At 44.4% G+C, this 25,121-nt stretch overlaps 1 protein-coding gene and 1 long non-coding RNA gene across 4 annotated transcripts in view; one reads left to right on the top strand and one right to left on the bottom strand.

The window, feature by feature from the left end:
* Positions 1-1,035: 1,035 nt before the first annotated feature.
* RBM19 (RNA binding motif protein 19) overlaps positions 1,036-25,121 on the bottom strand; it is a 121,420-nt gene continuing 97,334 nt past the window's right edge. The window contains exons 24-25 of one of the 2 annotated variants that reach the window (XM_006265820.4): positions 20,710-20,831; positions 1,036-1,518 (exon numbers count right to left, since the gene is read on the bottom strand). In XM_006265820.4, the coding sequence (XP_006265882.2) occupies positions 20,743-20,831 (89 nt within the window). In that variant the 3' untranslated portion in view covers positions 1,036-1,518; positions 20,710-20,742. Of the gene's footprint in view, positions 1,519-12,602; positions 15,294-20,709; positions 20,832-25,121 lie in introns of those variants that run through there. The other variant, XM_019493747.2, reaches the window with a different exon arrangement.
* Positions 3,176-4,713, top strand: LOC109284677 (uncharacterized). Of its 2 annotated transcripts, none has more exons than XR_009455191.1 (2): positions 3,176-3,263; positions 4,474-4,713. It is a non-coding gene; the product is annotated as an uncharacterized LOC109284677 (long non-coding RNA). The 2 variants fall into 2 exon arrangements; XR_002092229.2 differs by lacking the exon at positions 3,176-3,263 and adding an exon at positions 3,277-3,364.

Genomic DNA, 25,121 nt, shown 5'->3' with positions numbered 1-25,121 from the left:
GTAGGGGTAAGATTTCCAAAACCACTCATGTGGTGTTGACATAACTCTATTCCCATTGCAATCAGTGGTAAACCCTCATTTTAAATTCTCCTTTTAAAGCCTGAAGCATCATTAACTCCTTTAGAGTATATTCTCATTTAACTTGGAGATGAGGGTAGGATGCCACATATTGATGTTTGCAAGGGGGTCCACCTCTCCTGAACTCTTGACTTACCTGGTTCATGTTTGGTCATTACTCACCTTTTATGGCTGATCTGTGGCACATCCTGTAGTACTTTCATGCTTGATACACAGCACAGGATTGTTAGAAGAATGGAACATCAGCTTCACTTGGCTTCCCATTGATTTCAATGATAAAAATGGTCATACCCTTTAACAGAAGCCAAGTAAAGCTGCTGCTGAAAAAAGAATCCCACCATAAACATAAAAGCTAATAAAGGTAACATTAAAAGAATATAGAATCATTATGTGTAGCTAGACTGTGCAACCTTCCAGAAAAGACTTGAGTTGCATCTCCAACACAGCAAAATGATGCTGTATATCTGATGGTGGTGTTGAATTCATGTCCACTTCCTTGGGATATGAGGCAAAGTGGCCAAAAGCAAAGATCAGCATAGCAGCCAGACAGATGGGATGATTTTTTTTTTTTTTTTTAAGAGGTATGCAGTTATCAAAAAAAGGCCCAGTGCATGCAGCCAACACTTGTAATCTGTTGCAGTCCCTGTCGGACAAAACAGTTTTGCCGTAAGACAGCGATTCCCAGAGGGGAAAGGGGTGCGGTGGAATACTTTATCAGCTGCGTACATATGTAAACTGGTACCCTGGTTGAAAAGCAAAGCCTCTTTTCCTTTGAAATCAGAGAAGGGAAGGGAGGTAGCTGGCTGAGAGCAGGGAAAGAAATGACAGGCACAAAGCTGAATGCAGCAAAGCCAGGCCTTGCCACAAATATTTCCATCTTCCTAGAAGGCTAAAATAAATACCTGGTGATGGCTAATAAAAATTGAAAGAAAAAAAAGAAACCCCAAGAGAGTCAACTGTGTTTAGAAAAAGTATTAAAAAAATTTAATGTACAGGAATATGTTTTAAATTATTCAGATTTTAAGAACAATTTGATTCAAAAGCAAAATGCTGATAGCTCCTTGGTGTCTAGCTTTTTTCTGAGGTTTATGTGGCTGGCGTCCCAGGTTTCAGGGTTGACAGATATGTAAATTCTCTGGGGTTAAAGGAAATACTGTTCCAGCCTGAAATCTCTGAATTAGCAGGAGTCCCACAAGTGCCCACTGATGGGCAAGTATTGCTCTTGAATGGAAAAGGCTCGTCTTCCACCTCTTGAGTCCAGGTGTATCTCCTTCTCAGACAAAGAGCTTGGCATGCCTCAGCTATGTGTGAGGTGTGAATTAATCCCCTGGTTGAAAGGGATGCTGTAGCAGATTCTGATGGTAACGAGTGTGCTTAATCCTACTTGGCCATAGAACATACAGGCAGATGTCCCATTCTCTTTGTCCATCCACAGATGACCTGAGGGGAGGGAAACAAAAGCAACATGTAGCTGTTTTACCTTTGATGCTGACTAGAAAGCAGGGCAGAGTCTCCTCAACCAACCAAATTCACACAGAGTAGAGACTGATCCATAAAGGTGTGCCAACAGCCTGCAAGAGCAGGGGGAGCGGGGAGTGAAATTGAGCAAACCAAGGTACCCTGGTGCCAACAGCAGACAGGATCCTGGAAGACGGAGCAAGCTGAAACGGACCAGAGCTATGCACCTACAAGCAGCCAGCACTTACAAGGTGGGAGGAGATTTGAAAGGAAAGGGCAAAAATCCTTAAAAGAACTTCCCATTAAAAATGAATCCTGATGCTATTCTGGCTCAAAAGAAAGTTCCAAATACACAAAGGTAAGTAAATGGGATGGGAAGAGAGAGGAAGGGGAAAGAATGAGCAAGGGAGGGGGAGAAAAAGTGAGAAAAAGGAAAGGGAGATTGAGAAAAAGGGGGAAGGGAGAGAGAGGGAGAGAGAAGGAGCACGCGCGCGTGCCCATCTGGGCGATGCATCACATTGAAATTGCCCCGCATTAAAAATTCACCAGCCAGTGAATTTTCAAGGGATTTGTAGTAATTAGATGACAAAATGCTGGCAAATCTCAGGCTTGCCGAAGATGTTACTCAGGGGTCAAAGACTCGACACTTTTGGCTGGGTAATTTGTAAGTGTCAATCACACTCAGCCATCAGAGAGAAAGGAAAGATCTAACGGCTGAATTCTAACTAAGTCCAATGTTCTTGCCTTCAGCCACCCTGTCTGCTATCATCCCCCGTCTCCCCCCACCACGTTATCTAATGCGAACGCAGGCGCTGCCTCTCACCAGGGACTGGAGACTCAGCAGTTTAAACACTGAGTTTTCTTTTACAAAAACTTCCCACTTATGATTTTTAAAACCCAAATTTATGAACTAAGAGAAATTTGTTCAGTTCTCCTGGGAGCCAGTGAGATGACGGCACAGGGGTATGACAATAGGCAGCTTCTCTGTGACCACTGCCTTTCCCTAGACCTCCCATGCCCCTTTCAATAACTGGCAGCAGAGTACACAGTGGCACATCAATACTTCTAGAGCAGACCCTCAAAAAGCCCACGGCTGCTTCTTTAGTGGCTGGGAAAGTTGGATTTCCTCATTCCTTGATAGGTTCATAGACTTGCTTTCCAACACTGGTCTCTTACCCCACACCTCACACTTCCTGCCTTCCTTGGTTCTGGCCTCCTTGGGAAAAGTACAATTCTCAATTAACAAGCAAAATGAGAAACTGTTTTATTCAAACTGTTGTGGAAGACCAAGGCCCTGATCCTGCAATTAACTCAATATGGGTATATACCATTATGTTCATTCGCAGCCATCTGCAGTCAGTAGGGTCTGTATGGGTGTAGGGCCCTGGCTGCATGGAGATCAAGTATCCTTCATTAGCAAACCCAGTAGGAAACCAAAGGCAGAATAACTGAAGGAAAATCACTGCATGAACAACACTGCCAAGATTAAAGTGGTAGGGAAGAAAGGGAATGATTTACTCCACTTTTCTATTTATTAACCAGCACACTCCCTGTGAAGTATATCTAGGTGCAGGAATCTCAGACAAAAGAGGTCAGATGCTTGCTGCTGCAAAAGAAACAGCAGCTTGGAGGGGAGGATAAGAGAAAGTTTGTACTGCAGAGTCTTTTTGGAAGGACCACTCAGATCTACAGAATTACTCCATACTTAAACCAAGACAAGAGCACAGGTGGGACTCAAGAAGTCTGAGACACAGGGAGGGGCACAGGACTCAGCAATGCTGATGCTGAGCTGCAGCTGTACCCTTCTTTCATGAGGATTTATACAGATGTAAGGCTTCTATGTATACAAGTTTTATGTGAGGGTACTGCTGACCTAAATTTCACACTCATGATTTATGGAAAAGGCGTTCAGCCTTCTGACCCCTAAGGCCAGATGAGTGGCGTGGGGCTGGATTAGACCCCGTGATGACTCAGCATGCCAGGATCAGGCCCTGGGCTGCCGCTACCTGCCTCCTGTTGGGATGGGGCCCCAGGGTCTCACACTGCCCCTGCCTAGTCCCGTGTGCCAGAATCAGGCTCTGGGGCCCTGTGCACCCAATCTAGTGCACAGGGTCATGGTCTGTGGGGCTCTGCATGCACCCATGGGGAGCCCCACAGGCTTGATTACACAGTGCCAGGGGCCGTAACTGCCCTGTAGGCTGGGGGTTGAGCACTCCTGGTATAGGGCAATCACCAGACTCCCTGTAATAGCATAACAGCCCTGCAATTCATAGCTACTTCTTCATTCCGTATTTAAATAGATGCAAAACAATATTGTTTGGATTCACAAGAGTGCAAAAATTACTCACTTCTCCTAAATTTTATGTGGGTGCCTTTGGGTATGAAAAGGCATTTATTTCTAGCTGTGGAAATGGCTGAGAAATTTCCACTGCCAGAAATCTTTCTGGGAGAGCGAGCAATACAGGAGTTCAGCCTGCAGCTGCCCCCTCTTCCTTGCTCTCTATACCTTCCCTAGACCAGGGTAATCCTCATCTAGGGAAAGCATGGGAAGCAGTGACTGCTTCTCTCCTCCAGGTCCTGGTGGAGGCAAGGAATGGGTTGGAAAAGTGAAGAAAGACCCTCCGCAACCTTCCGCAGACTAGGGACTTCCAGTTCGGAGAACAGGTGGGGAGCAATGGGTGCTGTTCCTCTGTTCTGCTCTTGGGCTGTTCAACCTCAAGGAAAGAGAGAGAGAGAAGGGGGATGGGGAGCTTTTGACCACACCTGGAGATGACCAGACCAATGTACACAAGTATTCATTCTTATGGGAGTAACCTGGAGGGGGCATGTTTCATCTAGGAGAAACTGAATGAATGCTTATATGTGCTGGGTTTATAGCAGAAGAATGGTGATTGTCTTTGTAGAAATGCAATACCTGTACCTGCCCACTATTCACAGCCACTAAATCCCAAGACCTCCATCTCTTTCAAGAATGATGAAGACGGAGGAGAAAAAGGAATGGCTGAAGGAGAGGCAAAACTGTAGGAGCAGGACTGCTATAAAAACCCAACGATCAGGAGTCAAAAGCCAACCATAGCCCATCAGCTCCCAGAGCAGAAAGTTCCTTCTCTGCATGACAATGAAGAATTAACAAGATACCAAAAATATATATATACATTAAAGTCACAGAAAAAAGCAGTCCTCTTTCTTCATCGCTGTCTGCTAAATTTTGCAAAAGTCTGTTCGTTGTAGAAACAGGAGGAAATGCGGTAGGGCAAGGGGAATTCACTTATAGTCATGGTCTGTCTAGAAACCAGTCCACAATTTCCCATTGGAGGATGATGCAATTGTAATAATCAGCGGTACCTCAGCCGGCAGTGTTGGATTGCTCTCAAGACCTAGCACTGCCCTTTATCAATAAGGTAGGTGGCTGTAACAGTTGCTTAGGTTTTCTCTTTAATTTAAAAAGTTATTTGCAGTTGCAAAATGCTGCCTGACAACAACACAGTCTTTGGTTGGGATTGTTTTCCATTAGCCAGTAGTTGAATTTTGATTCCATTATACACATTTAAACATCATTAATTATAGATTACCACACCCAAGGCTTCATACAGGTGCCTGTTTTATTACTGTTTACATTGGGGCTTGATCCCAGCTCAATGAATTTTTCTTTCACCGAGGAATACATAAATATGTATTCAGCCCCCCTCCCTCTACACACACTCAAAATGGGTAAGTGACAAAGCCACTGTCATGATATCACTCTGATGCACAATGAAATCAAACTCTTATCCAAAGAAACAAGCCCTTTAAAGGTTCCAGACCATGGAATATCTTCTGAGTTTGATTCCAATGGCATAAAACATTTCAGTTTTCAAAAGCACATGGATGGCTAAGTCCCACTGAAAGACCTCTGGACTTCCACTGAGATTTAGGTTCCTAAGTCACAATTAAAAAGGGATCTTACTTTCCTAAATATTTTTGGTGCTTTTGGAAACAATAACCACTCAATCAAACTTAATGTTAATAATGCGCTAGAGTTCTGCTGATTCCAAATAGTCCCAAACACATGCTTAAATGCTCTGCTGTATTGGGATGTTCATCTCCTTAAGACATTTTTGTTGGGGAACTTGGGTAGTTTCATTTGCCCATGCTCATTTGCACACAGAGATTTAGGTGTCCAAGCAGTAAGTTTAGACGTGACAAAGCAGAAGTGACACACCAAGCTCTACCTTCAATTCTAGGAACTTATTAAAAAAAAGCGCCATAGAGAATTAGACCAAGAATTTATCTGTCTGTTCCTTTGGCTCTGATAGCTGCCAGTCAGCAGCATCAAAAAAGCCTTGGGAACTTCGCAATAGGCCAGTGGGGCCAACATTTTTGGCAAGCATGCCACAAGTTAGCACTGTACCCTCCTCAAGTGCAACTCTGATCCCCTGCTCAATCTGTTGTTCTGCTTTCTGCTACCTGCCCCCTTCCTGATCTGCTGTGCATCACTACACAAAAACTCCCTGTGCCACTTGTGGTGCACGTACTACAGCTTAGCCACCCCTGCAGCAGACAACTGTTCTAATATAATAAAAGGCTTAGTCTGTCTGTCTGTGTATCTGTCTGTCTGCAATGCTTTTGGGCAACTGCGCATGCGCTGCCGAGACGGCGGGCGGCGATTGGCTGTGCGGGCCCAAGTTTGAGCTGCTGCTAGGGAAGTTTGTGGCGGCAGCAAACACGCCCCGGCTACCCGAACAGTGGGGCTTCCCCACGCCTCCCTGCCTGAGGGCACCCAATTGCTCAATAACCAACCATTGGGGTAAGTCCTTTTCCAATGTTGGTTTGGCGATAGATTTATAGTCTGGAATATAAAGATCAACAGCCCATCAAATGCCACCCTAATGGAATGCAAAATACTAGTCTAATCTTGTATTTAACACTGAACTGTTTACTGCAACAGCATCCTGCAACAGTCAGTTCCACAGCTTATAAATGAAAATCCTGATATCACCATCAGTTTTATATTTACCACTTCAACTCTCATGCAGCTCCTCTTTGTTCCTGATAGGGCAGCACTTGCATGCAAACATTTACACAGCATCTTTGGTAAAGCTTTTACCCTGGGGTCAGACCATCAAAGCAATCTACTAGGAACTGCTCCATAACAGACACCTGATCACACACTAGTAAAGGAATGGGAAAGGAGACTGTGTAGCAGTCTCACATCCTGCTACCACATGCCAGTAGGTCAACATGCATTGCTGCAGTCTGATGTGCTCACAGCCTCAACTGCAGCCTGGTGCTCCTGCTCTTGTTTCTGAAGGAGATGGCCAGAAGAGATGATGTGAATCTGGCTGGGTGGCAGTGCTGGGTACACAGGTTCTAGAGCTGACATTTTTTGTCATCTTCTCCTGTGAAGTCAGAGAGGGTACTGTCTCCAGATTTTCAGAGAGCATTCGGCAGAACTGCACTCCAGTGTAGAGATTTTCATTTTAAATATATAGAAGGTATATAGGGTAGATGTGTTTGGAGGAGCTTAATCAATTTGTTTCTTAAGGGAGAAGGATACAAACCCCAAATCTTACTTTTGTGACAGATATCAAAATTCATGTCATCTGGGCAGCCTTTAAAGGACCAGTGGTTTGAGGGAGAAAGATTCCTAGAATGCTGGTCAGCCTGGCTATTTCTTTTACCTATCTTTGAAGGTATAATAAGGTGGTGCATATCACTGGACACCGGGGGTGGGGCATTTCACCTATTAGGTATCTAAGACTTATCCTATTCCACCTTGTGTCCTTGAAAAACTATTCACATGTCTACTTTTGGCCATCTCAGCCTTACATCTAAGTTGGAGAGGACCCATCCACCTTTTGCATTAACTTATTTCCGGGGACTCCAGAAGGGTGAAAAAGCATTGTAGTTAGATACTTAATAAATGGAACAGTATCTTGCCCTTGGTGACCAAAGAGGAACTTTTATAATTGGAATATACTGGGATAAGAATCAGTGCTTCGGTTTTGTCCCCTAAATTGACTGAGTTTGCTTAGTGTCCTAAGCCTTGAAGGAGGAACTAGTATCTCTAACAAGGGAAACCCTGGAAAAACATATCAGACTTTAAGACAAGAAAGGATCATTTTGATCCCTCGCTCAGAAAGGTATTACATGGGAGAATTGCAAGGCCTAGAGAATTCCCAGTCCATTTGGGCTTCAGTTAGTTTCTTCCCAAGCGTTTCCCTTTCTTGCTCCCGATGCCCCCTCACTTTGGACACAATCCATCCTTCCTCATCATCCCTGCCCTGATGCCACATCTGTGCAGGCACCTCCTCCTGAAGCACAGCTCCCCTTGGAGGAGGAGATTTGGAACTACGATTGTCTCCACCCAGCTCAACATTCATTCTTGATGACTGCCATGTATGGGGATCTAATGATTGAAGAGAGCAATGATTTTATTTCCTGAATCTTCCTGCTTCTCTGCCAAAGCAGCTTATCCTCACCCTGGAGAAGGCAAAACCTAAATAAGTTAGAAAACTGGTACCAAAAATGAAGACAGCCATAGTGGAGAGCTGCAGCACCAGTTTCCATGCTGATGTTGAAGACAGTCACTGGGAGACACTTGCTGCCGATGTCCTGTGGCTGGCTGTTAACACGTATGCCTCCCACCAAGCTTGCCCCCTCCATTTCCATGCCTTGCTGACAGATTTTTATGCTATTTCATGTGCATATGGCGCTGGTTTGCATATTTCACTGATTCAGGTCACATCGTGTACACATACGCTTCAGCCAACGTTTGTTGATATTCTCTCAGTCTCTCTTCTAGTTCCAGTTTGGGGTGAAAGCCTTCCTTATTAGCCAATTTGGATACCCATTTACTGTGAATTACCAAGCCTGATTATTATTCATGAATGGATAAGTCTGAAATCTCAGTCCCTGCCATGCGATTTCTCTCCCTCTTGAATGCATATATTTAGGGAAAACAGGAGGCAGTGTGTATCAGTGAGGGATACACACACACACTGCACAGAAGGGGAAGGTGGCTCCTCACAGTCATAAATTACTGTTGAACTAGGGTATGAAGATCTGTCCCATTCAGCACGAGTGTTCACTCAGACCGGAGCTGACCGTGCTTGGTAGGACACTAGCGCTATGTTACCGAGGGATAGTGGATCACTTTAAATGCAGAGCAGAAATGGAAATCAAAAGTTAAGCAACACTTAGCCAACAACAGGCAGGGGCTCAGCAGAGCAGAATATTTTGATTTCTGAGTTCAGGAAACTGAAGAGGAGGAGATGCTGGGCCCAACACACACAGCTCCACTTGCAAAGCTAAGAAGGAAAGTCCAACATAGCAGGTGTATTTTAGGACTGCTGTGCAATCTGTTATAATTGATTCCAGTTTCTTCAGCAAGGTAGGCAGAGGGTTTTAAATTTTAAAGGGCATAAATAATAATAAAGGAACATAATTACCTGCTAAGGAAAGAGAGTCAGAAACACCATATTAAAAAACTTTGTAGCACACCTGCACAAACAGCAGGGAGTCGTACTGCAGACTCCACAATAATAATAATTAGCACACATCTCCTGCAGCAGTTCCTAGCCAGAGATCTGTGTGATATTTAAAGATGGGGAAACTGAGGCAGGAAAGGCAAATGACTCGACAGAGGCCATGTATGCAGTGAGTCAGTGAGGAAAGCAAGCATGCAGCCCTTAGTACTCTAACTCTATTACCTTGCTTCTTGGCTGATTCCCTTGCAATCAAAGGAAATGGACCTCTCTTTGGAATTAGAATTTTATGTACTATGATAATTAGGAGTAGCATTCCTGCAGATGACCTTCGAAGTCCCCTCTAACCCTATGATTACTTGATAAAGGAACCTGAGGTTCAAATACTGTGTCATATGGCTTAATGCTGCCATTATCCTGCAGCTACAGGGAATATGAAAATACACAGACTATATGGGCAGTTGAGCTGCTGCATATAGGGGGTAAAGGTTTTGCAATTGCTTTTGCAATACCAAGGTACTCAAACAGAAGCAAGAGTGTGTATGGGATGCATACTGCATCATAAAAAGCATCAGAGGTTAAAAAGGTGAGTGGAGACCTTCCCCCCTGCTCCTACTTTTCACCTCTGTAGGTATATAGGTAAAGTGAGTAGGACTACAGAGGGAGAGAATGACCGCTGGCACTGAACTGCAGGAGTAAAGGTTAGAGATTAAAGACCTCCTTGCAAGGATTCAGCAGCTGGCTGTAGCCCCAAGGCTGAAAGGCAGCAAAAATGATGTGATAACACAAGATGTGAGTTTTTCCTCCCTCCTCAGCAAAGGCCTGGTAAATAGCCCTGCAGTGCCTGCCTGCTGCAAATACCTGCACTTGTTTCTTCCTTGAATGCTTCCCAGAGCTATAACTAGAATCTCCATACAGTTAGCCAGGCAAGGGCTGGGATAAAAGATTCCCCGCTTTATAAACCCATATATAGAAAAAAAGAATTTGGAGTGCCTAATACTCACAAAGTATGTGCTGGCCAGGATGAGCACAGTAGAGATGGAAAGAAATCACTTGGTACTATGGTAATGGGAAAGGAAAGACACAGGCAGATGGTAAAGCTTTCCTGAATATCCACTGTTACAAGAGCACAACATGGGAAACGAGCACTGCAGACCTGAATGCTGCCTTAATGTGTATATGCTGGCTGAAAGCTAGCCCCTGGAGGGTTTTTTCTCCCCTCTTGTCTATGGTGTGGGATAGATCAGAGAAACTACACAGATCATGGGCAAGATTTTCCTAGAGGGACTGGTAATTTTAAGTGCTCACTTGAGACGCTCTAAAATGTCTGATTTCTAGAAAGCACTGTAAGCTGCCCTCTCAAATTGACAGCTATTCAGTGTCTGACATTTAGGTTCCCCAATCACTTCAGAAAAATCTGTTTCTTCTGTTCATCACAGTCTGTACTCAGCTGGTGTTGGTGCTGTCCAGTAGTATACACTGCTTGTACAATGTCCGCTGACAACACCACTGAAATTAAAGCTCGTTTTAAATGAAACCACGTTAGTTTATTTCAATAGAAAAGCTGTGTTTAAATAAAAGCCTGATCCCAATAAAAATAAATCCCCAGAGCTGAGAACATGAAAAGTATGGAGGTAACCTCTCAAAAGTCAGAAAATGCCATGTGAAATGCTTGCAAGTGGACCCTGTGTAATTCACCATCGATGCGCTACAATCATCTGTCTGAGGTACTTATTTAGCCCCTGTTTCTATAGCATCTAGCTCCAACAACCTTTAAAGTATTCATCCTCACAGCACAGGTAAAGAACTATCCCTGTTTCACAGAGATGGAAGAGAGGCACAGAGAGATGAAATGATTTGCTCACAATCTCAAAGGAGAGCAGGAAATTAAACCCAAGTAGTTCACATCCTGAATTAGTCCCTATAACCCCTTCTCTTCAGCCATTTCCTGCTCCCAAACTATTTCTCTGATGCAATCTAATGACACACATTTCTCTCTACCTCAAACACACCTGAGCATTATCGTCTATTCATGACTGAAGACAAAACAAATTCATGCAAGTCATTGATATACAAGATGCAAAGCAAATTCTATTCTAAGTAGTTTTGTTATGCTGCCTTCATCATTTCAGCATCTAAAAGCCTTCCAGTTGTGTGTTAAGTGACGTGACTAACATGTGTCACATGTAGTTTGCTCTTCCTCTCAAGCTGGACGAGACAGGACAGTCATGGGGAGCCAGGCCTCATTTGTTGCCAGATTATAATGTGCACCTTAAAATGTGCAGAGAGAAAGACAGGAAACAGCATTATGTTCTACTGGGTTGTTTGAAAGGAGCATCTCCATGGCTGGAATGGAGAACAATCATAATAAAATACTGACCTGACCTGAGCTGTAACTCTCCCAGTTCTACACTGAAAGGGGCCTGGATGCTGCTAGCAGCTTTTACCCCCAGATGTTTGTCAGGAATTTAATAGGTTCTACCTAAGAGCTTAAAATTGTTTGCATGATCCAACACAAGGGATGGGACAGCTGTGGATCCAACTGCAGTCTTTTATGACGCTGTTAGCCCAAGTTTCCAAAACGGCAGACCAAGGCAGTTCAGAATGAACACTTAGCCTCAATTACTTTGACAGGAAACTCTGACATTTACCTCAATGAAGTTGGAGTTTCACACCCAAAATTTGTAATATTAAAAAAATCACAAATGTGGGGGAGGTGAAGAGGGAGAACATGTCATGTATGTTTAGATTTACAATGCACCTGTGAGAGTCTAGCATCCAGATCCACCAACTTTCAAGGAGACAAAAACCAACTCCTGTAGGTCTCTGAAACATAACCATTAGACAGCCACCAACAACACTTTTAGGAAGAGGCATAAAGGGATTTAAAAATCCTTTTTCCTTTTTATTGTTCAGTTTAACCAGCAGATAGGGATCAGCAAATGTTCATTCAGGGCCAGGATCACATTTACAAATGGTGCTTGCCATGCAGATTAAAGGCAATAGGGCTGGCTGTTAATCTTTGACATTGTAATCAGCCCCACTTCTCTCCACTCCATAGTCTTTGCTCTACTTACATTTTATTCTCTCCTGACACACAGCAGAGCCAGATTCTTAGCTGATAAAAATCAGGATAGCTCTACTGGAGTCAATGAAATATACCAGCTTATGCCAAAAGAGGACCCAAGCCATAATGCTTAATTATAAACACACACACACACACCCCCTCTATGTCCATAAACTGACAATAGGACCAACACACACACACACACACACACACACACACACACACACACACACACCCCCTCTATGTCCATAAACTGACAATAGGACCATGTCCACAGTACTATGGGGACTATACAAATAATAATCCTAGTTATTCTTGAATAAAACTCATTAAGATGAAGTTAAGGCTGACAGTGTGCAGAAGTAGTTTAAGGGTAAAAACTATTCAAACCCATGAAGTATCATATAGAAGTTAAGGACTTTTGCTATTCGATCATTAGAATAATTGAACACAAAGAGGTCTGAGGTGAGTGCTTTCTTAAAGGACCCATTTAAAAATTCCTTAAAAAAAATTTTTTTTTTAATTTTTTTTATTAAATCAACGAATATACTTGTCCATTCTCAGAAAACTAATTTGAAGTAAGTGTTGATTTGAGGCTGGGTACAGAGTTCTTCATACATAAAAAAACTAGCTATGAGTTCTTGCTTTAAGAGTAGAAATTAACTTAAATTATACTATGGAGCTGTGATCAGCACCTTCATAATTATATATACATACATACAAACATGCAAAAGGCCTAAGCAACATCAAATAGATTTCTTTGAAACTAAATTGTCTGAAAAATTAGCCAATATCAAACTGCTGAACAAGATAAATATCATTAAGGGAAAAGAAAATCTTCATTATGTTAGAAGAGGAAAAACCCACACAAATGTTTTCCAGCCTGCTCCCAGACAGGGAATAACATGTTTTAAAACATATCAAAGGGTTAAATTAATTTTCATTAAAATTTAAATTTGAGAAGGCTCCCTTCTCCCTTCCCCCTCCCCTTTGAACGTTTGACTGGCAACCATTTCATATTTCAATCTCGGCAGAACAAATTGAATTAGATGTTGAAACCAAACTCTGCTCTGTTCTCTAAAGCCTACATGCTCTGCTTGTGCTAATCCTTTTCGTTGCTGCTGCAGAGCACAGAGAAGCTCAGCAAGAAATCTGCCCCACCACAAAAGACAATGCAAAAAAAATTCAAACCCACAGCCCCGCAAAGCCTCGCTTAAATTGTCTTCTGTGTGACACATGTGCCTTAAAGGGACTAGAGTCGGATCCCCTCCCATCCCAGACCCTACTGCCGGCTGTCAACAGTAAAATGGATATCAGCTACTTGTTGTCTTTACCTCTAGGAAGTGAATCTGCCTTTTGGTCCAATCTTCAACCATTTTATAAACAACTTTTGGAAAATCATTTCAAAGGAACCTTAGAGATTTTATCCAGAAACTTAACTTCTCTTTTACATAATTTCCACTCCCTCCCCGCCCTTGCAGTTCTCAGTTCCAAATATGCAAATTCCATTAGCACAAGCCAATTGGAAACCTTCCCATCAAAAGATGCATCTCTCCCTAGCCTGTCTTCTCAATTTCATGCTGTGAAATCATAATACTCTTGATGACCTCACAGCTATGTTGAGACTGGTCTTTCCATTTGTTTTTTCCCTGCCCAATGGCATAGTAGGTAAAAGCAGCATCAACTATTGCACAGAACAGGAAAAAGGAAAGCCATGCTATTTATCATTTGAAATATGGTAATGCCACAGGTACTTTGTAAACAGAGCAAAAAGGTAAATCTTGACACAGGGGCTGTGTCCAGATGAATGTGGCCGTGCAGTATGTGGTGCCGCAAACATGTTTGCAGTGCCACATACCACACATTCAAGTGTTCTCTGCACTGCAAGGGCACACTGCCTGTGCATGCACTGCTCCATTTTTTTCTGTGGGTTTTTATGACCCCCTGGATATTCAGGGGGTCAAAAAAATTTTTGGAAAAAACAATCCCAGAGCAGCACACACACAGGAAGCGTATGCCACTCAGAAGCAGAGCCAGGCCACCTGGAGCCACACTCCAGCTGCTGGCAAGGCTCTGTGTGGCAGAATCACCATTGCTGCAGCCCCGGGAGGCCCTCAGGACCCCAGGTAAGGCTGCTGCGGCCAGCCCAATGATGGCCCCAGCCTCCCCTAACCTACCTGGGGTACCTGCCGTATGCCCAAGAGCACGCGGCAGAGGTATTACCCAGGGACAAAAAGCAGTGGCACAAGGTGCGTCACTGCTACTCGTCCCCGGGGAACCAAGTGTCCATGAGAGTTTAAACATAATTTAATTCCATCTCTGCTACTAGCACATGGTCTCATCTCGGACACGGCTGTTTTAACAGCCCTGTGCCTCAGTTTACCCACCTGTAAACTGAGACCAGTACCCATCAGCCTTTAAAGGATGCATTATGTCTACACACTGCTTTGAATATAAGAAGTTATGCTCATGGGCTGAGCATGGTTGTGCGTGTCTACACTGCATGTAGCATATAAATACCCAAGCTAGCTCAGGCACCAGAAGCAGCCCAGAGCTTAGACGCCCTTTCAAGCCTCAAGGTAGCTCAAAGATCTCTACACTAAACTGCAATCTATGCGAGTGTACTCATCTTTCTCTGGTGCACACCTGCGCCTACATCTTCGGCTTACATGTCAGGTAAAAGCAACAGTTTGCTAGTCTCAAACTAGAAGTAAATGTCTGGCCACATTACAAGATCACCAGTGTAGTTCAGTGCAGCTGAAAGAGCAGAGGGTTGCAGGCTACCTGAAAAAGGTATAATGGCAGACACTGCTCTGGCCAGCGGCAAAGGACCAGAGTGGCAGACTGCTGCTGATCAGGGAGAGAGCTGCTCGGGGAGTGCCAAATGTAGATACTTGCTCAGAGGCTGGCTATACTGCTCTTGGCTCTAGTCAATGCCAGCTGTCCTTTCCCCTTGTGTTGCTTCTTCCCCTCCTCTATGCCTTGTCTCTTGCTGCCTTCTCAAGAGGAAGGTGTTAACAACAGCTGTATCTGGAGGCATCCTTAAATTAAAGCTGTTCCAAAGGGACATGCAGTATTTCAAGGCCCTGTACTTATTCCAGATGCACTGTGTGAGGCAGGCGGTTATTTAACCCAGCTTGGATTATTCCTGCAGTCACGTAGCCACCTTCTCTTTTATCACAAGAGCCCCAATGCTGTGCATGCTTCCGTCACATACAGCAGCCCTGGAAAGCAGACATATTAGAAAGGTTATTGGTCAGCCATAGGCCCAGATGTGTTTTGAGTCACTATTCATAAGGCCACCAGGGTTGTGGGTTTAAAAGAAGTCCAATAATAAGTAAGGTTATGAGCATCCCACTGCTAGGTGTATTGGTTAGTCTCGCAACAATAGACAACAATCGCTGAGAGGAAAACAGCTTCTCTCAGCACAATCTACGCTAAACACACAAACAACACATGCAGCTGGGAGCTGCTGGACTTTCTGCACATGCATCAAAAAGGGGGTAGCTCTGGGGACTTATCTAAGGCTGAGAGGGATCCCCCCCATACTTCCTTAAAAATAATTAAAATTAGACAATGCAAAACAACAGAAAACTAGGAAGCAATCCAGCATTGGCTAGGAGATCAGAATTAGCTTGAACATCAACCCCCAGCATGTGAAGGCCAAACTTGCTCCCTTCTTGGGGTGTGGCTTTACAACCAGAGAAAACAATGCAGTCCCAGTAGCAAAGGTCATCTTAACCTTTTTCTCCCAGGCACAAGGGTTCGTCCTTTAGTATTCGGCCTCACCTCAGTCAGAGTTTGGTAACCTGCAGTACTCGTTACAAGTGGCATGAGCAGCCTGTGTTGCATGCAACAGGTCAAGGTGCGGACAGACAGCACAGAAGCAGATAGAGCAGGAAGCAGAAAACAGAGCAGCACATCATGCCAGGAACACACGGCAGGGAGCAGAAAGCTCAGCAGCCAACCAGGCAGGGGAAGGGTAGGACAGTGGCACTCGGGGAGGGTGTGGTGTTAATTTGTGGCAAGGTTGGTTTCCACTGCCCTATGTCATCCCCTTTAAGTCACTCCCACCTGGAGGTGAATTAATAAACTCCCTGCCTGACCACAGCGAATCAAAAGAATGCACTCAACCCTTTCTCAATACCAATACCTCATTAAGAGTGGGATCTTTCCAGTCATACACTAGGGACAGAAGTTACACATAAACCGGTTTAAGTGAGAAAGAAATCGGTTTAAACCTGTAACAGAACAGAAGCTCAGAGCATATAAACCAGTTTCAAAATGGCTGAAACTGGTTTAAGATAAACCTGGATGAATGTAGTATCAGACTGAACTGATCTGAGTCAAACTGGTTTACGAAACTTGTGTCCCAGACTCCTTCCTGGTTCAAGTTAAATCAGAGCCCCCCAGTATGCTTTCTAGCCCTGGGCTACGCTATGCTGTCTGCTCCAGAAAGCAGGGCTGGCCCTGCCCCTCTGCTCTGTAGCAGTGAGGCCTGGCTGACAAGGGAGCGAGGCAAGCCCAGCTGGGGATGCAGCCCAGTCTGCAGGAGGGGTGACCCCCAACAAGACAAACCCTGACTGGGGCCAGGGAGGGGGTTAAACACCCCTCCCCTACTCAAATTTACTGCTGGCTGCAACTGTGGACTACAAATTCCAGAGGCACTTAAAGGCAGGAAAAGGAAGTGATGAGCAACCCTGCAGAGTCCTGGTTCTGTGATTTTGGACTGCAGGAAGAGGAAGCGAACACACAGCCCATGCTGACTAGGTGACAGAGGCATGCTCTAGGACTCCCGGCTTCTGGCCTTAGCCACTGTAGGCATGTGGCTGCATTTCCTGAATCAAAGGTAAATGTCTGTTCACTTCTGTTTTAATTTAATTTGTGCAGCTTACACAACCCTGCAAAGACTGAACTGATTCAGCCTCGGGCTTTTTGACTGTCTGTACTTAGCCATTATGTCAAAGTCCCAGGGAAAGAGTTAATATGCAAAATGGCATGGAATCTATAAAACTACTATGTTACTGATGTTCAAACTGGGTCAATCTTTTTACTCTTCTTACCAATGATAAAAATTTACAATGTATTATGCACATTTCAGGAAAATCCTTACCAAGTATTCAAGCTCTAAGAATGAAAAAGAAGTTCTACATACGGTTTTAAAACTCTATAATGTGCAAAAATGACTATGTTGTAAACAGAAATGTTGTAAGCTATTGTAATCTTACACAAGCTAGTCCTGGTGTTAGTTCCAATGGTGGGAAAGTAAAAAGACAGTTTCATACCCAAAAACAGTATTGTTAGCTTCAATGTGGATCCCATTACTGGCTCCCCTGGGTCTTCTGCACACAAGATCAGGGCTGTTTTTGAATAGCAGCTTCTGATAGGGATTCTCATCAGCCCTTTGCCTCCTTGTGGTGCCATTCAAGGACAAAAAGAGATGGAGTGTCCACAACCCTCTCTTAGTTCATGCACAATTTAAAGCATCTGATCAGCCTTTGGAGAGAGGGAATGAAGTGGATCCATGCAGTTGCCACCTCAAACAAATCAAACGTTGCTCAAGGGGAAAGCATTTTTTTTCCTCAGTCACATCATTGTGGATCCTAATGAAGGTGACTGGCAATCAGAGTCCCTTCAGGAGGTGGTAATGAGGAGTTCCAGTGGATCAATTGAACAATCATGGTAGTACCATTCTTCCCAGCTTGGCATCTAAGATAGCAGTACTACAATGTTTCCTTGACAAAACCTCATTCCTGCAATCCTGATGGATCTGCACTGACATAAAAAAGGAAAGATGGAAAGGCTATTTATAGTAAAAGTAGTTCTTGAAGATCTGATCATTGTGGATCCTCAAGACCCTTCTTCTTCCTCAGAATAGGAAGTGTAGCAAGCAAGAATCTCTTCCCTGAACTCATACAGAAACCTTTCTATGGTATCATTGAAATCACTTTTTTCTGTGGTAGGCTCTCATGAGAAGAGTACCTGGAGAAGGGATGTGAATAGGGTAGGCATGGGCTCCTATACCCAACATCCATTTGTACCAGGCCACTTTAGACGAAGCCTAATGAAAAGAGGCAAGTTGGATCCATAAGGCGATTGTTAGCTCTTGATTATTTCTTAAAAGTTGACAGGAAATAGTTTCTTAAAATGCACTCAGGAGATCCTTTCTGAGGATGACTTACAAACCACACACTTATGTGCAAGGAACGGCAGCAGAGCAGACAGCTCTCAGGTTTCTTCTTGCTGTTATGGGCAGGAAAGAGGAACAGAGAGAGAGTCATGGTCACTCTGCTCTTGTGGCTCTCACATGGGAGCAGAAGGTGGCACAGGCACATGCATGGCTCCAATGAGCACTGCCATTCCAATGTCCTATCTTACATGTGGAAGGCAAGATATACATACAGGTATGGTGGGACAGACAGACAGACAGACAGACAGACAGACAGACAGACAGACAGAGTCACTGCTGCAAAAAAATGTAAAAAGCTGTTTAGCACATACTTCCAAACGAAAGGTGAAAGTGTAGCCCCACCCACCCACCTGCAGTGCACAGGAATTTACAATAAATGCACCCAATTAAATAGGCAAAACTACATCTACGCAAGGAAACTCACCAAGCAAAAACTGCTGCATGACTGGAATATTAAGTTAAACCTAGAAGTAAGCATAGGAATGCTCATATCTGCAGGTAAGGATGAAATGTGCCTCTGTATCTGTCCTCTGCATCATAAGTAAATGTCTTTAAAGCATGTGTAGCCAATAACATCCTGATGCACTAGACTCTAGCACCAGGGCTGGGCATCTCTATGAGAGATTTGCTCTGAGGCTTTAAACACAAGTAGAGGGAGAGCTGTGATCTGCCATCATGGCTGCAGAAGGGTGCCTCAGGTCTGACTCCTAACATAATTAACCAGCATTAATTTCAACAGAAGCTATTACACCATCCCTAAAGCATGAACCCCTGGTTTCTTCCTTTCACCCCAAAGCCATGGAACACAAAGATGACATAGTGTCAATCACCACTGAAGACAGCATGAACAAGTTACTTTAAGTAGCTTAAACAGTCAAAGGAAGAAGGCCGCACAACAACTAGAATCCTATTACATGCCACTTCGGGTCTAGGTGCCTTTTGTTTTGTGTCACTGCATTCCATTTCCAACATTTTTTTCGAGTGAATTTGGTCCTGAAAAGCCAGACAGAGCATCTCTCCACACAACTGGTATTTCTGGGACTTGACAAGTACAACTTCCCACTGCAACGGGTCTGCTGGCATGGAGGGGTCTGACTGAGGCAGTCAGTGGCTTTGCCTCACTCAGTATCTGGTCTCTCTGTTAGTGGTATTAATTAGATCCAATTGTGAATATCGACCTTAGAAGCTAGACTAAGAGCAACATTTCTTCTCACATTTGCCAACTAGTGCTAGCAGTGGGTCACCATCAACCAGGTGATTTCAAACCAGTGACTTAAAAGAGACAAAGAGCTCTGTATCACAAGCCCTCCTAAGCCAGCCACTCCCCTTGCCTGATGACAGTTTTTGGTGGGTGACTGCAGACTACCACATCAGTATCTGACAGCACAGATATCATCCAGCTGAGCTGGTAGCATCTGAGTGACCTTGAGGTGCCTGGTCCCTATAGAATGAACCTTTGTTCATTCTATGGAGGTCATCAGTAGCAGCAGGGGAAAGGAGATTGCCAAGCTACCCATTTTGTGGCAGCTGCTGCTGGTTGGTCTCTAGACAGGTTCTTCTGGCAGCCCATCTGCTTGCTCAACTGGAGCTAGGGCATGTGAGGGAGAGTTTGCTAATCTTGGCTTCACCGGGTTCCCTACTGAAACAAAAACTAGTATGTGCAGCAAGCTAATGCAGTAATCTGGTGACTGATCTTAACTCAAAGCCCAAAGTGACTGAATTGGACCTGAATCTGATCAACCATTTTCCTAATAGGGCAAAAACACTGGTGAGGGTGAGGATAGGTAGCACGTGGGGTTGGAGGGATGGGGGAGAAGGGGGAAATCAAACAACAGGCCTGTTTCCAAATGATGGGACAGACAGCTCTTGTGGCTGGAGAATGGGAAGTCAGGACTCTTAGTTTCTAGCCCCAAGTCTAAAACTGAGTTAAAATCTTAAGACTTCTCACTTAGCTGCTCTGCCTTGCATTCTCTCAAGGGAAATACCTGGCTCATGGAGCAGTGTGGGGCTTACCATTTCTAAGGTACTTGGGGATGCTTGATGAGAAAGGTGGAATATATAAGGATACAAAGACAAGAGCAGGAGCTATCTGAATGCTCAAAGGAAGTCTATTCCTTCTTTTTTCAAAATCCATTGCCTACTACAGCTGGAAGGAGCATGCACTGTACACAAGTCTTGGCAAATGGTGAGCAGCAATGTATGATCCTGTGGTAAGCTCTCTGTTATATAATTGTCTCATCTCCATTTGTCTATTTGGACTGCTTGCTGTACTCAGTCTGACATGCAGGCTATAAGCTCTCTGGGGCAGAGACTCCTATCTAAACACAACAGGACTGTGTAAATCAACAACTGTATTGCCCATGTGTTGCCATAACAGGAACAGTAAAAAAACCTCATAATATGCAGTGCATTTTGAGGGTGACTACCCGCCCTGCCCCAAGTACACGCACCTTTGGGGCACTGTGTAGCAGCAGAAGAGCCTGCTAATGGTCTCCATCGTCATCATATTCCTCTTCTATCTGCTGCAAGATTTCATCCAAAATCACGGATTGCTTTTTCTTCTTTGAGGAACCTGCTTAGGCCCAGACAGCAGGGAATAGGGTGGGTGAAGAGGAGAGAAGAAAGACACAGTTACAATGACATCTGCACCTTGATGCAATCCTCCTGCAAAGTGATCCCACGACTTGCTTATACTGAGCCTTCTGCAGCACCAGCAACAACCACATCCATACCCTTTAGTGTTTGGCACAGCAAGAATAGGATTTGGGTGTTTTTGCCTCAAAGGCTCTCCTGCTCAGATTACACTGCTCCATTCTGATGCCTTCTAGAAGCTAAGCATCACTTTCAGTGGCAGAGGAGGAGATGGCCAAGTAAGCCCATGCCCCAGTCTCTGCTCTGCTAAGGCCTGTAACAAGGGGTAGGAAAAGAGATGATTGCCTGGGGAAGATCCCATGCTGCTCATACTCTTCCTTAAGAGCAGAGGAGAGAAGAATAATTCCAGATCTGGAAGTGGCTGTCCCCTTATCTTTGTAGAAGCAGCAATGGCAGGGCAGGGCAGTATAAGGGACTTGGAGAGTACATCTCTCTCCACTTGCTTCTTTTAAGATGGGAGATGTGTGTGAGGTGTGATAAGAGACTGGACTGTAGGAGGGGTAGGAGTCCTCTAGTGAGAACAGACCTGTGTGCCTCATTGGGCAAAGTGTCTGGGAGAAATGGATGTCTTGAATGTTCATGTCAGGAGCCTGCCTGGGAGGCTTAAAGCATTCAACTGGGGAGGTAGGAGGAAGAAAACAAAGCATCTGGTCTCAGAGACACAAGGGTGAGGGAGATAAGTTAACCTGGAGACCATTCCTTATGACAAAGGGGCACCTCCTGCACAGGGGAGCAGGTAACCAGCAGCCTCCCCCCACCATCCCCCCTGGACAGGCAGTAGAGGAGGGAAGCAGGCAGCCCCCCCCCCCCCCCCCCCCCCCCCCCCCCCCCCATCAGCCCTGGACCATCTCCCAGGCTGCCTTTACAAATCACTTGCTTCCCTCTTTGCTAGTTCTTCCCCCCATTCCCCAACTCTCTTCACCACCTCATCCCCTTCCCGCATAAAGCCCTCAACTATCGTTTGCTTCTTCATAATAATCAGGCTCTGGCAGCACACAATGGCCTCTGGAAATTGAATTTGCAGGGAGGTAATGGGAGCTGTGGCAGTGGCAGCAGCCAGAAACAGAAGGGCAGATGCGGCAAAGCATGAACTAAGTGCCTGTCACTCTCCTGGCTCATGTTAATGATGGGGCTCTGCCATGGAGACAAGCCTGATTTCACTCTGATCCCCAAAAAGGGGCACTCCCTGGGGCTAAGCGTTCCACAGGAGCAGGGGCGCTGTGAGGAACAACCACAGCTCACTGCCACCAGGGCCAGCCGGATGTTTAACTCTTTGTAGTGGTCCACTGGGCTAAAGAGCTTTTGCAAACTATGCAAATAGGCCCTGCTTTAGAAAAATACGTTGGGTCTCTTGAAATGCCAGCTTCTTTACACCTCCTCCTCTAATGAATTCATTCATAAGGAGCAAGAAAAGGGGGCATGGAGTCTCCAGACAGGATTCATGCTAGTAAGGTTCCTGGGTACCAGAAACAAGGCAAATGTTGCCGAAAGGTAGAGGAAGAGAGACCAGTCCCATCTGACACTTATCAGAAAAGGCTATGATCCATTCCAGACAGGACTACACTCCATCTTGGAGGTACAAATCCTTGTGTCCAGTGATTACCACCATACCTTCCTAACCTGCCAGACTGATCCCAAATGTTATTTGTGACTTATGCCGTGTTACTGAGTTGTGATTAGTTATTTAAGTCACATGGTCCTTTACTGTCCCCATCTTTGACTGCTAGTGCCAGCACAACTGTTTGCCTGACACTAGCTCTTTGGGAAGGTTTGACATTTTGGGTAACTTGCTTGGTGAATTATTGTCCAGAGAGGACCCAGAGGGCAGTGTGCACAGCTGGGGTTAATTAATTTAAGATGCCAGGTGAATACCCAGGAAAAATTTAGCACCTGGCTGTAGTGGCAATGGAGACCTTTACCCCTGCTCATTGAGATGATGGCCCAGCAGTAACCTGTCTCTAATCAGCAAGAATGCCCACTCCATAGGAACCACAGACAAGCTCCCTACCCCCTCCTCCCCATGAGAAGTACAGGAACAGCTGTTTAAACCCCGCTCCCAGACATCAAAAGCCTCACTGGGTTTCTCAAACAAACAAACATACCATAGGACTGAAGAAAGGTGTAAAATAAATAAATGGAACAAGCTGTGCATTTTCTTTTACTATTACAGCTGCTGCTGGAGATAAACAACAAGTAAATGTCACAAAACATCAATACAGAAGAAATTAACCTGACAAAAGCTCACATCACCCCCCTTCCTTCTCCCCCCCACCCCCCAAACAATTTTGCATTTCTGGAGTTCCCATCTAATGATTTTATTTTTCAATTAATTCCTTGACAGAATGCCAGAATTGGTCTCCCTCCACTTCTGCACTTCATGAATTCTGTGGGAAACAGGCAGAAGTGGGGGGGTGGGGGGGAGGGAGAGATGAGAGAGGAAAAAATATATTTTCTTGATGTGCCTTCCACCTCTGAGGCAGACCCTTGGAGAGATTAAAGGGGCTAGAATCATCTATTAAGAAAGCAAAGAAACCTAAAAACATCCTTAAAGGGAGAGGTAAGGTAGCAGCTGTATTTGGCCCAAGCATTGAAAGCTAACCCAATGAAACCTGTCTGATGAGCTAACCTGTTTGAAAGCCTGGCACTTCACAGATATCAGCAACCTTAACTCTGCCCTAGAACCCTGCCCAGCTACCACCTGCAGACCCTGTGGTACTGCCCAACCACCGTCTTACTAGCACTGACACTGTCATTTCCCACCTTACTTTCCATACTCAGGATGAACATCTTCCCCCATTTACTGCCATTGTTTCTTTCCCTGTCTCCATACAGGCTGGAGACCACACTACATTGTCAGAGAGAAATGAGAATACCTCCTTCACATGCAGGCAGCAAATCCAGCAAACACCTTATACTACAGATTGAACGAAGAAGGAAGAGTTACAAATGGACCCTGTTGCACTAATTTACATGTGGAACCAAGGACACATAATGGGGGCTGGAGTCCAAGATGAAATAGTAGTTCTGTACCATTATAAAGGAGATCAGAAACAAACTATATACATTTAGGGAAGGCAAAAATTGCTGTCAGTTTGCAGATTTATGCTGAAAACTTAACTCCTAGTTCCCAAGTTTCAAACAAAAGCCAACTAACCAGGAAAACCTCCCCTCAATATACAGCAAAGTCAAATGATTTGGTGTTGCTTAAAAAACCCCAAAACCATTAATCATAGTAGAATCCAACATGTTGATAGGTTGCTTGTGACTTTGGCTTATTTTTAACACCCACTTCTGATGTGCTTTTAATCATCTCTAATCCTCATTACCCATGTTGTACACAATGTTTATAATATTTTATCGATCACTTAGGAGTCCTTCATAAACTATTTACTACACACAAAAATCTATGCTAACAGAACATTACAGTTACAAAATCAAGTGCTCCAAAAAGCAGGAAATAAAAGAATTAATACTGTCTGTGCAATCTTAATATGATCCCATATGTGATACAGTAGACACAGGCTGAGGATCTCACCTTACCTTCCCTAAAAGAGGCATGAAATGCTAGTGGCTTGTATCTTTCCCTCTTACAGTGTGTTAATGCCCAACTTTAAAAAAAAATGTTCAACATTTTCTGGGACCATTCAAAACTCTGGGTGTTCCATAATTAAAACAAACAACCCTTTCAACACAAAATGTCAGATGTGCTGTAACAGGTATGTGTGGGTTCAATCCTCATCACCTTAGCACTAGAGCCTCCAGTCTAATAGAGAGAGGCCTCTGCTCAACAGCCATACAAGGTAGGATACAGGTTTCCCTCGCTTTATGCTGTACATGCGTTCCTGGAAAACAGTGCATTACTCACATTTGCATAAAGGAAATCCACTTTGCAATGTAACAAATAGGGATATGTTCCTAGACCTTGACTGTACTGACCCCCAGACCAATTTCTACCACTTTTACAAGACAATTTTGGTACTAACCAACAGCAGACAGTACACACAAGGCACAGGACACTTTTATAATGGGGATGGCAACTACAGAAATACATGTCGCAGACAACAAGCGAGCACAGATCCACACAGGACACTATATTTTGGTGTACGTCACTCCCATGATGCGCTGCACAAAGCAGCTGACTGTGGACTTCCACACCAATTGCGTAAGAATGAATTTACCTTGCATATAACGAATTTTTGCTTTAAAAAGG

Source organism: Alligator mississippiensis, chromosome 10, assembly GCF_030867095.1.
Source record: "Alligator mississippiensis isolate rAllMis1 chromosome 10, rAllMis1, whole genome shotgun sequence".
Classification (NCBI taxonomy): domain Eukaryota; kingdom Metazoa; phylum Chordata; order Crocodylia; family Alligatoridae; genus Alligator; species Alligator mississippiensis.
Note: the sequence above shows the minus strand (reverse complement) of the source record. Positions and strands in the feature narration are given on the sequence as shown.